This window comes from Strongylocentrotus purpuratus, unplaced genomic scaffold (genome assembly GCF_000002235.5).
Source record: "Strongylocentrotus purpuratus isolate Spur 01 unplaced genomic scaffold, Spur_5.0 spur5_scaffold_1, whole genome shotgun sequence".
In the NCBI taxonomy this organism is placed as follows: domain Eukaryota; kingdom Metazoa; phylum Echinodermata; class Echinoidea; order Camarodonta; family Strongylocentrotidae; genus Strongylocentrotus; species Strongylocentrotus purpuratus.
Genome location: NW_022145594.1, coordinates 3360289 through 3372711, shown reverse-complemented (window position 1 = coordinate 3372711; position 12423 = coordinate 3360289). Strand labels below are relative to the sequence as shown.

The following is a 12423-nucleotide window of genomic DNA, read 5'->3' as shown; positions in this document are numbered from 1 at the left end:
ATTTTGATAAATTTCAAATACCGGCTACGGCCATACAATGGTATCTGCGATCATGAAAATCTCTGAATATATAGTTGTGATATATAATTTCCAAACGGAAATAGCCAATCGGTCGATTTTAGTAAAAAAACATTGTTTTTTAGCTTGATTAATATCTTGACCTTGAGAGGGAGCTATACAATTTCATAACTTTAGACTCGATTTCAACCGCAACATCGATCACTGAATATTGTAGGATGCATATGCTTCCAATATGTTCATTTGAACCAAATTCATGACAACATACCAAAACTTTGTATTACCTTTAAGTGCCTAGTTACACATTACTCAATTCACCAGTTACAATTATCATATTTCAATAGTCAGAATGCAAACTGCATATATTACGAGTTAGGTAGGACAAGCCATAGTGTATGTCCTACAGTATACCACAGCAAAAGTATCGGCAAGTAATTACAGGCATATTTCATCACCAGGGACCCATTTCACAAAGCCTTCTCTCAATGACAAATGACAAAAATCAGTGACAAATCTGCTGATAACCAATCAGAAGCAAGGATTTCAGTAGCATATAACCAAAACTGTCATTTTTCACTGATGACAAGTTTTGTGAAACGCCCCCCTGGTGCATGCAGTTAGAAAGATCAATAGTCCCATAATCTCTGAGGCTGTCTAACATGTCCCCTTTCTCTTGCTCTACCTTTAAAAATGCTCCCGGGTAGAATATGATAATTGCAGCATTATCGCTGTTAGTGTCAACGACATGGCATTCTTTTCAGTACTTGCTATACGTCACAAACAAAAAATTGCTGTATCCGTAGAAAACTTGGATTACAGAGATAATGTCCCAATCACAGCAATTGTTTTCATCGACTCCGAGACGATTTGATTGGTCCTTTCACAGTCCGGTAGAATAGTTTGTTGGCCACGCCCACAACGAATGAGAATATACGAACTTGGAAGTCACTATGGAAAAACACAATCAGAAAATGAATATGAGTTAAATCAAATTGAAATGCTTCCTCCTTGCCTGGCAGCTGACTGCTGCCCTTAGAACACTGCAATTAAGAAACAAGCAATTGATTCTTTTCATAGCTCGTTACCTTTTTTCAAGCTGGTGTATCTGATTTGCGAAAGAGCAGAATAAATAAAAGAGATGATGAAACAGGTTTACAGTAAACAAACCCTAATGCCTAATCTTAACCCTTTCCCCCAACCTGGCCTAACTCCCAATCCAAACAATACATCTGGTAAGAAGTAAAGCATGAATAAGTAGTAGAAATAATACAAGAGGTAGTGGCAACAGTAGTAGTAGTAGTAGTAGTAGTAGTAGTAGTAGTAGTAGAAGGAGCAGTAGGAGTGGTAGTTGTAGTGGGAGTGGTGGTGGTAGTAGTAGCAGTAGTAGTAGTAGTAGAAGTGTCGTAGTTGAGTGGTTTAAGTACTTGACTTGAAATTCAAAATTCTTTGTTCGATCCCCAATACGGCACTAATGTCCTTTGGCAAAGCATTAATCTTCATTTGCCACACTCGACCCAGAAATTGAAATGCTGGAGCGCTGTAATGGCAGCTAGGCTAAAGCCAGGGTAATAATTAATGCGCCTCGGAATGGAATTTCTAGATAGATGGCGCTATAAAAATGCCTATTATTATTAATATTGGTAGTAGTAGTAGTAAAAGTATAGTAGTAGAAGTTTGGTAGTAGTAGTAGTAGTCGTAGTTAAAGTAGAATAAGTAGCAGTAGTAGTAAAAGTATAGTAGTAGAAGTTTGGTAGTAGTAGTAGTAGTCGTAGTAAAAGTAGAATAAGTAGCAGTAGTAGTAGCAGTAGTAGTTGTAGTAGTAGTAGTAGCAGTAGTAGTAGTAGTAGCAGTAGTAGTAGTAATAGTAGTAGTAGCAGTAGTAGTAGTAGTAGTAGTAGTAGCAGTAGTAGTAGTAGTAGTACTAGTAGTACTAGTAATAGTAGTAGTAGTAGTAGCAGTAGTTGTAGTAGTAGTAGTACTAGTAGTAGTAGTAGTAGTAGTAGTAGCAGTAGTAGTAGTAGTAGTAGTAGTAGTAGTAGTAGTAGTAGTAGTAGTATGTAGTAGTAGTAGCAGTAGTAGTAGTAGTAGTAGTAGTAGTAGTAGCAGTAGTAGTAGTAGTAGTAGTAGTAGTAGCAGTAGTAGTAGTAGTAGTAGTAGTAGTAGCAGTAGTAGTAGTAGCAGTAGTAGTAGTAGCAGTAGTAGTAGTAGTAGTAGTAGTAGCAGTAGTAGTAGTAGTAGTAGTAGTAGTAGCAGTAGTAGTAGTAGTAGTAGTAGTAGTAGTAGTAGTAGCAGTAGTAGTAGTAGTAGTAGTACAGTCAAACCTGCTTTAGCGACCACCTGTATAGAACGACCACCTATCTACATAGGCCATATCTTTTGTTTCCCTTGATAATGATTTCTCATTGAAACATGTACTAAAGGAACCTGTACATAAAGACCACCTGCCTATAAAGACCATTTTTCTTGTCTCCCTTGGGTGGTCTTTATGGACAGGTTTCACTGTAGAAGTAGTAGTAGTTTAAGTACTTTTGCTCCCACTTGCCTTTTATTTACAGCGACACATCTTAAGAAGCCTTTACTTACCATGCCTTGGATGTAATTAAATTGTAATAATATAGTTTAGGGAATTAAGGAATCGATCAGATAAGTTTTTTCCCAATTATTATCATTGATAATGGTCTGTTTTCACTCAAACTTTCAGATTATCTTTAATTGTACATCTAGCATTGACGTCACTACCTTAGCACCATTTATCTCATCTGAACAATGTCACCAAGTCCCTTTAGGAAGCCTTTACTAACCATGCCTTGGGTGGAGGCTGGGCTTCATTGCCACTGATGATGAAGAGAGGGAAGACTGTGGAGAATACGCAACCACTCACAAAGTAGGACTTGGGCAGCGATGTGATGAGGGCTAGAGGTAGACCAAACCCTAAGAAGTACGGCCAATTGGTCTCGATGTAAGCTATCCTTGTGTGCACTTCCCATCCTGAGAGAGAGAGAGGAAACAGACTGAGGTAACGTGTCTGTCGTTCAGCATAGCTGCCACACATGGGGAGAGGGGTAGGTGTGTCTCATTAAAGCCTGTACATCAATTGCGTACATAAAAACGCGTACAAATGCTTTTCATCACCAGACTCATAACGCCTGTATCACGTTAAGGTTAATATCAAAACGGGACAAATCTTGGAAATTGGTATCAAATTCACTGTTGATTACAAGATAGGCAGAAAGGGTAGGAAAATTGGAAGCCCTGGCCTACTAGGATGTTAGAGGGAAGAGAGGTTGATAATTAGTACTCAGTTTGACTAAGTTTTAACTACAAACCTCACAGTTATTTATTTCATTTTTTTATACGTGACTCACACTGAATGTATGTATCAGGTTCCCTTTCTCTTTTCTTCTATTTTCTTCTTTCCTAACCTTCCACTTTCCTGTCCTATCACATTGTATTCTGGGTTTCTGTGATAGAAATGCAATTTCTTCAATAATTCTGATTAATATTCTTTACTTGACATTTGATTCCCAGCCAGCTATGATTATCGAATCCTATTTGATCAGGGAAGCTATCTTGACAAAACCTTGTTGATTTCTTTTTTCTTTTTATTTTTTTACAGCTGTTTAGTTCAGTCGTCATTTATGTACATGTATATTATGTTTCTGTCATTCAAATGTATTTTAGTGTGGAATCGCATGTATTTTAACTAATGCATTTACAAATGTATTTATACAAACGATGGAATCTGAAAATGTGAATTGAACTTACCCATATTAAACCACTTGTATTCGAATGCATAGAGAGCGTTGAGAAGCGAAAGATGAAACATGCTCAGGAACTGACTCACTCCTTTAATTGGTACTAAGCTAACCACCATGCTCTAAGAGAAACACAACATCAAGAAACTTACAAGAAAATCTATATTTCTGCTCGGAGTTTGAGAACATACACAAAAATACAAGAAATAATGATGCTCTGTACAGAAAGAAATTATTTTTGCTCTTATCAATTACCTTAGATACATGTATATCTTAATGAAGATAGACACCATGATCTATTTCACACAAATCCAGTACCATTATTGATAGAAACGGTCAAGTCTCTTTCCAAGATAATCCAATCCAAAAGATATTTGATATAGCGCCTTTTCCTTGCAGTTACAAAGCGCTGCACACACGCTCCACAATGTTTGGGCCACTTAAAAACAAAAGTTAACTGATGAGATTGTTTACTACCACTTTTTGATCAGTTTACTATGCATCGTACTTGTTGACTTCTTCATTATACTACAGTGAAACCTGCTTTAGCGACCATTCATATAAGACCACCTGTTTATAAAGACCACATTTTCTGTTTCCCTTGAATGTGTTTTCTTATTGAAACCTGTACTAATGAACCTGTACATAAAGGCCACCTGCCTATAAAGACCATTATTATTGTCTTCCTCAAGCGTTCTTTATACGCAGGTTTCACTGTATAGAGACAGATGCTCAAGCTAATGATATATGTATGTATAAATTAATTCAAACTTTTATTGTATCATTTCATGAAATATACTTTTCTGTCCCAATGCATCTATTTGTTCTACAGCTTTTCAGTACATAGGAATACCTTTAAAGATAAAGTTGAGTTCTGTTCATGGGATTGCATTGTGAAAGAAACGATCAGAAAAAGTTGATCATCTAGCATATAAGTATTGCAAGGTTCTGGAACCATCAAAATGATAAGAAATTTGCCCAATTCTTGGTAAAGTTACAAGCCCTGTACACAGAAAGATGTATATGGGACTACACTAACATGTGGTGTAAAAATCTGTCCTGATTTTTATGATGTTACATGCCATATTTAGAATATTAAGATATTTGAAGAGCCATGTTTTTCAGGAAACATTTTTTCTCTGATGTTCTTCAACACATGCATAATACAATGATAACGCTCACAAATTATTTTTCACCTCTTCCCAGAACTCAACCTTCTCTTTAAAAAACGTTACTCCTGGCAAAAAGACCACTCACCTGTAGTAAAAATAATATCTGTATAAGAACACTGAATAGAAGATCAGCTATGAGCCTGCTCAAGCTTGGTAGCTGTGGTCTGCCTCTTGACTTTCTATAAGCAAGATCTGCTATGTCCTGTACAGTGAAACAAGAACAAGCAACAGCAAAATGAACATCGATGAAATAAAGGCATACAAAATTAACTTTAAAAAACCTCAGAAAATGACCCCCCCCCCCCCCCCTTTAAAAAAATCTCTGCACATGTAATAACATTCTGACTTGATTTTTTTTTTCTTCATGTTTTTTTTGTTACTGGCTTTTTTTGGTATTACAATTTGTCCATTTCTATTCAGTTCACGGACTCTATAGGCAAGATCCGCTTTTTCATATACAGTGAAACACGAACAAGCAACAGCAAAATGAATTTCAGTTGAATGAAGGTGTACAAAATCAACTTTAAAAAAAAATCATTGTGTAAACCTCAGAAAATGACCCCCCCCCCCCCCCATAAAAAAACCTCTGCATTTTTCTTCATGTTTTTTTTGTATTACAATTTGTCTATTTCTATTCAGTTCACAGAACCTCAGGAAATTAAGCTTACTTTGAATCATTGGGTCATCTATTTGGGTCGGTTGGTTGCATTACCCAAACTTTTGTGAAAATGAGCCCTTTATTCACGTAGTGTCGGGGGTAATGTTTGTGACATAAACCCTGTTCATCTACGAAAGGTCACATCCTTAACATGCATCTTCGCATGATCTTCAGCTTTAGTTTCACAAAAGTCTGTGTAACGTGACCTACCGACCGGACGTGATGACCCGATGATTCCAAGTAAGCCAGAAAACTACCACCCCCTATATAAATTGACATAAAACATTCAAAATATAAAGAAAATATGAAAGTATAAACCATTGCACAAAAAGAAAATGGGGCATCCGTAAAAGCAAATAAGGCTTGACAATTGAATGCACCTGGCGCACAAGTAATAATAATATTAGCTATAAAAAAAAAATAAAAGTGATTGCATTTTGGTAAGAAAAATTAAAGCTAATCTTGAGCTCTGGTATGGGAATCTATTTTGAGAGAAAATTGCTGATTTATTCCTGGAGTTAGATTGGTTGTTTGAAACAGTGAAATAAAAACAAACGCACAAAAACCTTAAATACAGGTCATCATCCTCGATAAAAGCCACAACTCCCATTTGCAAATAGTGAACTGTATTACATGGTGTCGGGCCTACTTACCTGGATTTCCTGATCTTTCTATGCTAATAACTCAGCCACTATACATTTTCTACCAAAATTTTTTGGCACATGTCACTCATTTGTAATCTTGAACATTCAGTGTAAGTTTCGTTGGATTCTGTGAGAATTTAATTTCTATATTTACCAGAGCCCTGTCTTACAAAGACTTATGATTGATCGAGATCAATCGCAAGTTCTCCAATCAATCGCAAGTTTGCAGTCTCCTATCTCTTATGTACCTGTACATAGTTACAAATGATATCTCTTTCAAATAATTTGCAATTGATATCAACTCTTTGTAAGACGGGGCCCAGAACTCAAGTTTGTCTTTAAATAAATGAAACGGATTGAAACTTGCAATACGGTATGTGGAATGAAATAGCTGCTTACTTGAAACCACAGTGCACTGACCGCCTTGCTGAGTAGAAACAGGGGAAGTACCCAGAATGCACTGAACGTATATGACAGCATAGGTTTCATCCATGACCAAACAAGGTTCTCGGACCCGGCCGCACCTGTTAAAGGTCAAAGGTCATCAAAGGTTACGATCAAAAGGCACTTACATGTAGGTTATATAGCCATGAAAATTCATACGATCAAGTAGTGTTAGGCTCTCAGTGATTTTTTTTTCTTTATTCCTCAGATAAAATCATGCTATTGCTCATAGAGCAAGATTGCATGACAACCATCATGTGACACTAATTATACAAAAGGCCCCGTACATATTGATTTGGTAGCTTGTCTTGTTTGAGTGGTGGGGTAAGGTTTTACAAAGGTTTTGTGGTGCCTGGTCATATTAGGTTCTTACTAGTCCACAGTCTGGGGGTGTTTCACAAAACTTGTCATCAGTGACAAGTGACAGTTGATGTTATAAGCTACTGAAATCCTTGTTTCTGATTGGTTATCAACAGATTTGTCACTGATGTTTGTCATTGAAAAAAGGCTTTGTGAAACGGGACTGTCTCTGTGTCGCGCGCCTAATCAGCTGAGAAAATAATACACTCTCAACGCTCAACCAGTGACAGTAGTTCTTGCCTCTCATTTCAACAGTTGTTGTGGGGGATCGGGCAATGAGTGCATGGAGCCCGCCCCCCCCCCCCCCTCCTCCCACTCCGGGAACGGAGGGACCGCATTCATGTTCCCAAATTCTCCGACTTATGGGGGGTGCTGAAAAGGCTCGTAACAAACAAAAAGATCTGCTCGTATTGACTTTACACACCAGACTTATGGGGGGGGGGGGGGGTTGCTGAAAAGGGAGGGAACATGCATATGCGTACCCTAAATAACAATGAGTGGGGGGGGGGGGCGGGGCATGGAGACACCGCGCTGTGTGTGGGATGCGTGTGACTGAAGAATATAAAAACGGACAAAATCTTGACTAGGTTCTCACCTGCAATGAAAGTAGTCACCCACTGAAGCAGGGGCAGCAGCACATTGTTGAAGACTATCAAGCTAAGCCAGAAGACCCCTACATTCAGAGCACAGCACTGCAGGATCCGATGCATGACCTTAGGCTCCCTGGGGGGGGGGGGGGGTAGAATGAAGAGATCAGGGAAAAAATTAATATTTATTTTTCGGGGGCTACTTTTCAACCTTGCCTGTCTGAAAATAACATTCTAAACTTTGTTTTGCATTGAACTCAATGTAAATTTATGGGGGCTCTTTTCTGATTTTCGGAGGCTCTTTTGGGCATTTCGGGGGCTATTTCACTGGAAGAGATGCTGTATGAGAATGGAATCTAATTCACAACAGGGATTCTTCTTTTGGGGCTAAATTGATCACATCTATCTATCTATCAAGCTATAGTTCATCAAGACGTTGGACAAAGCCCTCCTCATAACATTTCCATTCTTTTCTGTCTCTAGCTATCCTAGTCCAAGCGGCTGTTCCCATGTATGATATTAGGTCATCTCTCCATCTTCTCTTCTGCCTTCCTCTTCTTCTCTTTCCCATCCTTGGTTGCCACTCTGTTAAACGATTTGTCCATCTATTGTCCTGAAGTCACATGTCTTTCTCTAAATTGGTAACAATCATTTTTTTAATTACTAATAGAGTGTAAACTGTAAAGTCTCTGAAACTAATTGTACAAAGTATGAGAGTACATTTGTAAATCATCTGCCAACTTGCCAAGAGCTGTAAGGGTATTAATTTGATAACATGAATAAACTCTGTAATTGTTCTTTCTCTCAACAAATAGATTGGGCAGTGGGTAGGAACTAAACTTGGAACATTGATTGAACCAGGGTAGTCCTGAAGAGGTTTTAACACCTAACACCAACAGGTTTAGAGGTAGTTAAGAAATATGTTGAGGCACGAAAAGACGCGTCCGGATTGCAAATACGTGTACATAATTGTTGAAAATCGTAATTTTATCACACAGAGGTACATGTATACCCACAACGTTAAGATGTGGAACTGGTAATTACATGTACAGTCAATCCTGTCTATAGCAACCACCCAAGGGAAACACAAAAAGTGGCCTTTGTAGACAGGTGGTCTTTATAGACAGGTTCCTTTAGTACATGTTTCAATGGGAAACCATTTTCAAGGGAAACAACAAATGTGGCCTTTGTAGACAGGTGGTCTTTGTAGACAGGTGGTCACTAAAGCAGGTTTGACTGTACTATCTCAATCAGGCTCAATGTTACCCCCAAAAAATTCAGGTACCGTATGTTAAAAAAGAAGTTTTAATGAACAAATATCACTGACTTTTATGTATTATTATGTATTCAACTAATCTAGGAATACAAACCCTCTTTATCATGGTCATCGCTCATTTTTCAAAGCTTCTGCTGAACTTTGGAACAAACTACCATTGAATGTAACTACCATTGAATGTCTAAAACTGTCAGACTGTCAACCAATTCAAAACTTGTCTTAATACACATTTAATCAAAATTGCTTTTGATGATTAACCTACTCTGATCACATTGATGTATATTTCATATGTATTGAAATTTGTAGATTTATTTGTAATTTGTTGTTTAATATATAATTGTTTGTCATTGTATTTTGTTTGTATAGCACTTGGAGACTTCGGTGGAAAGCCCTTTATAAGCACCGCTTTTCAGTATAATATTATTATTATTTTCCGGACGGGTCTTTTCGTGCCACTAAATTTCAGTAAGCTACCTACATGTAAATATGAGAAACGGGTTAAATTCATGATTAGAAAAAGGAATTTATGAAATGTTGGACATAACATATGGCTCAGATTGCATTAGAGATCATCTAAGACTCCCATGGCTTCCTTGGGCGACAATAAGGGCCATGAAACCTGGCCGTAAGGGACTTTAACTTCTCACGCATTAGTTCATACTATTTGAAGTTGCAATTTTACATATTTTAGTTTTTATCGATGGGATGGAATAGACCTTACTCTTGTTTCTTTTCCCTCTGAGGAAGTGGTCTTCGTCTAGCTTCCATCATCTTCTCCTCCCTTTTCTTCCTCATCTCCTCTTGAATCTTCTCCATCTCGGCATCGACCCGAAAGACGAAGAGAGAACCAAGCACAGCATCCCGCATGCCATGGCATACATCCAGAAGAGTCACACGTAATATATCAGTCATGCTTGGTCAGCCTTCATTATCACAACGATGATCTATCTGAAATGAAGAAAAAAATGATACAGACCTAGAGAAGTTCATTTCAGTCATTGGTTAGAGGCGCATCTCCTCCGAGATATTGTTTACAAAATGATAAAAGTAACAAACCTACATGTACATGTTCATGTACAATAAGCTAAATGCCACTCTGAGTCTGCATGAGGTCAGAAGCCCATTTGTGTGTATTGTATGGAATGGATCCGGGCCAACTCGGACCAGGGGACAACTCGGCCCAGCTGCAAAAACTGTCAGTTTTTGTCATTTTACCCTAACTCTAACCCTAACCCTAAACCTAACCCTAAAATGACAAAAAATGACTGTTTTTGTACCTGGGCCGGGTTAGCCCGACTCCTATGGAATCTATGGATCACATTAAAGATAAAGGTGAGTTCTAGTCATCTGATTGAATTGTGAAAGAAAAGGTGTGGAATAGATCAGAACAAGTTGATCATGTAGCATGGAAGTATTGGTGTGTACTGCAAAGTTCTGGAGTCATCAAAATCATAATAAATTTGGCCCAGTCTTGGTAAAGTAGGCCTAACCACTCCAGCAAAGCATAGAGAGTTTAAACAAGTTTAAAACAGTTTAAAAATAGCCTTCCCCCTATTTGTTGGATCAGCTAATTAAGGAGGCGTCCTTTCATATGACACCTCATTTATTGAGTTTCACCTTCAGGATCACGAGGTTTGAATATCACACACTTTTTTCCAAAAAAAAAATGGTGAAAAACGATTCCAAATTGAAGATTGAAAAATCGTCCAGGGCCAGCCAAGCACTGTGTTTGCTAAATTTAGCAAACTCTCTGCGAGCAAACCTCTTTACACTAATTGCTTTCATCGTAAAGTGCACATCAGCCTTTCAAATAACTACTACTAGACCTACTAGATCTAGTCTAGTTTTAACTGGTGCGATGGCAATGCCAATGCGGTGGCTTTCCTCGATCTCGGTCGAGTCCACCCCACTCCCCTCAGCTCAGCGGAGCTCGAGAGGTGGTAAGGAAGTCGCCCGGCAGCGTTGCCGCAGATCAACTTAGGTCCGAGTACGAATGATGATGTCCCTTTCTCTTTCAGCTCACCCGTCCATGGTATCACACACATGCCTCATTCAAAACACTGTGTCACTGCCATTTTCTCAAATTCTAAGGTCACAATTGAATGAAATATGTATCATAATAATATAAAGTTAGGTGCGATGACGGCTAAAATAACTCGCTTACCAAAGAAAAAGGTGATATTTTACAAATCTTGTTATCAGCAATTCGTTCGATCGGTCAGCTGGAAATGACGAATATAAATTCTTGCCGACAATAACAAAGTCTGCCGCCATCTACCGTACATACGGGGCCATTCTCCGCTGATAATGTACAAAATATAGACCATGAGAAATATTTAAAAATTGTTTGATTCGCAAACTTTGATGCTTGCAGAATACGAACCAATGAATGGATGATTTTTTTTTTTTTTTTTAATTTTTTTTTTTTGGGGGGGGGGAGGGGGGGGGGTGGGAGGAAGTGTTCAGAGTTGACCGTGATTTTAAAAAATTGATTTTTTTTTTTTTTTTTTTTTTTTTTTTTTTTTTTGCCACACCACAAAACCAGGCGCCCCGCAACCGACCCAGCTTTTTTGCTCTCCCCTGGTAGCCCCATCTCGAATGGATCTTCGACAAATTTTGCTATGAAATGCAGCTTTTCACTTATACCTGCATATAGCCCCTCCCCCCCCTGCCCCCCCCCCCCCCCCCCCGAAGCAAACACCATTTTCCCCTTTTTCTCCGGCCAAGGAATAATGATTAAAATGTTCCCAATGAGAGAAGACTTAATTTGCATTCCTCTTTTATTAGTAGTATTGGAATTAATCTTTGCTTTAACTTTAGCATATTTAATAATATAGAACCAAATTTGAACATATTCAAATTGAGCCAAATTAATGAGCTAGGGTCGCTATAGGGAAGAGGGTAAATAGCGACCCTCTTCTTGAATTATGAATAGCGACCCTCTTCTTCGATTATGAATAACAGTCCTTATGAATAATGATCCTTTTATTCAATTATGAATAGCGGTCCTTATGAATAATGACCCTTTTCTCAAATTATGAATGGCGGTCCTCTTTCTCTTCTCTCCCCCGTGTACTTTTGCTAAAATTCCTACTCCTCCCCCCCCCCCCCCCCCCTAAATTTGAAATTTTGACTCATCGACATTCCGTTCCGTTGGGGGGGGGGGGGTAAGGTCATATTTTTTAGGTCATCCATTAGGATTTTAAAAAATAATAATAATTACAACAAAAAAAAACAAAAAAAATCAATACTCAAAATGGGGGGGGGGGGGGTTCCCGAAAAACATACACATACACAAATCTCAAGGGGTTTACCCCCCCCCCCCCTGCGTACACGCCTGAGGAGAGACATGGAAAGACGACGAGAGAGAGAGAGAGAGAGAGAGAGAGAAGGGGGGCTAGAGAGGAGGAAGATGAGAGAAACAGATACACTATTTTATAGTAAGTAAAAGAGAGAAAAAAGGAGGAGCAGAAAAGCGAGATGCTAAAAAATGTAAAAACATGAGGGAG

General features: G+C 38.4%; 1 protein-coding gene across 2 annotated transcripts; it reads right to left on the bottom strand.

Moving 5' to 3' along the window:
- Positions 1-220: 220 nt before the first annotated feature.
- Positions 221-11185, bottom strand: LOC581487 (etoposide-induced protein 2.4). 2 transcript variants are annotated; one of them, XM_030977515.1, is made up of 8 exons: positions 11079-11185; positions 9636-9862; positions 7647-7774; positions 6647-6771; positions 5031-5147; positions 3784-3895; positions 2820-3006; positions 221-966 (listed from the first exon to the last, which is right to left on the bottom strand). In XM_030977515.1, the coding sequence occupies exons 2-8, from the start codon at positions 9824-9826 to the stop codon at positions 867-869; spliced, it is 960 nt and encodes a 319-aa protein (XP_030833375.1). In that variant the 5' UTR covers positions 9827-9862; positions 11079-11185; the 3' UTR covers positions 221-866. The 2 variants fall into 2 exon arrangements, with proteins under 2 accessions (XP_030833375.1, XP_030833377.1); XM_030977517.1 differs by having other exon boundaries at positions 9636-9858; positions 11079-11182.
- Between the last annotated feature and the right edge of the window lie 1238 nt (positions 11186-12423).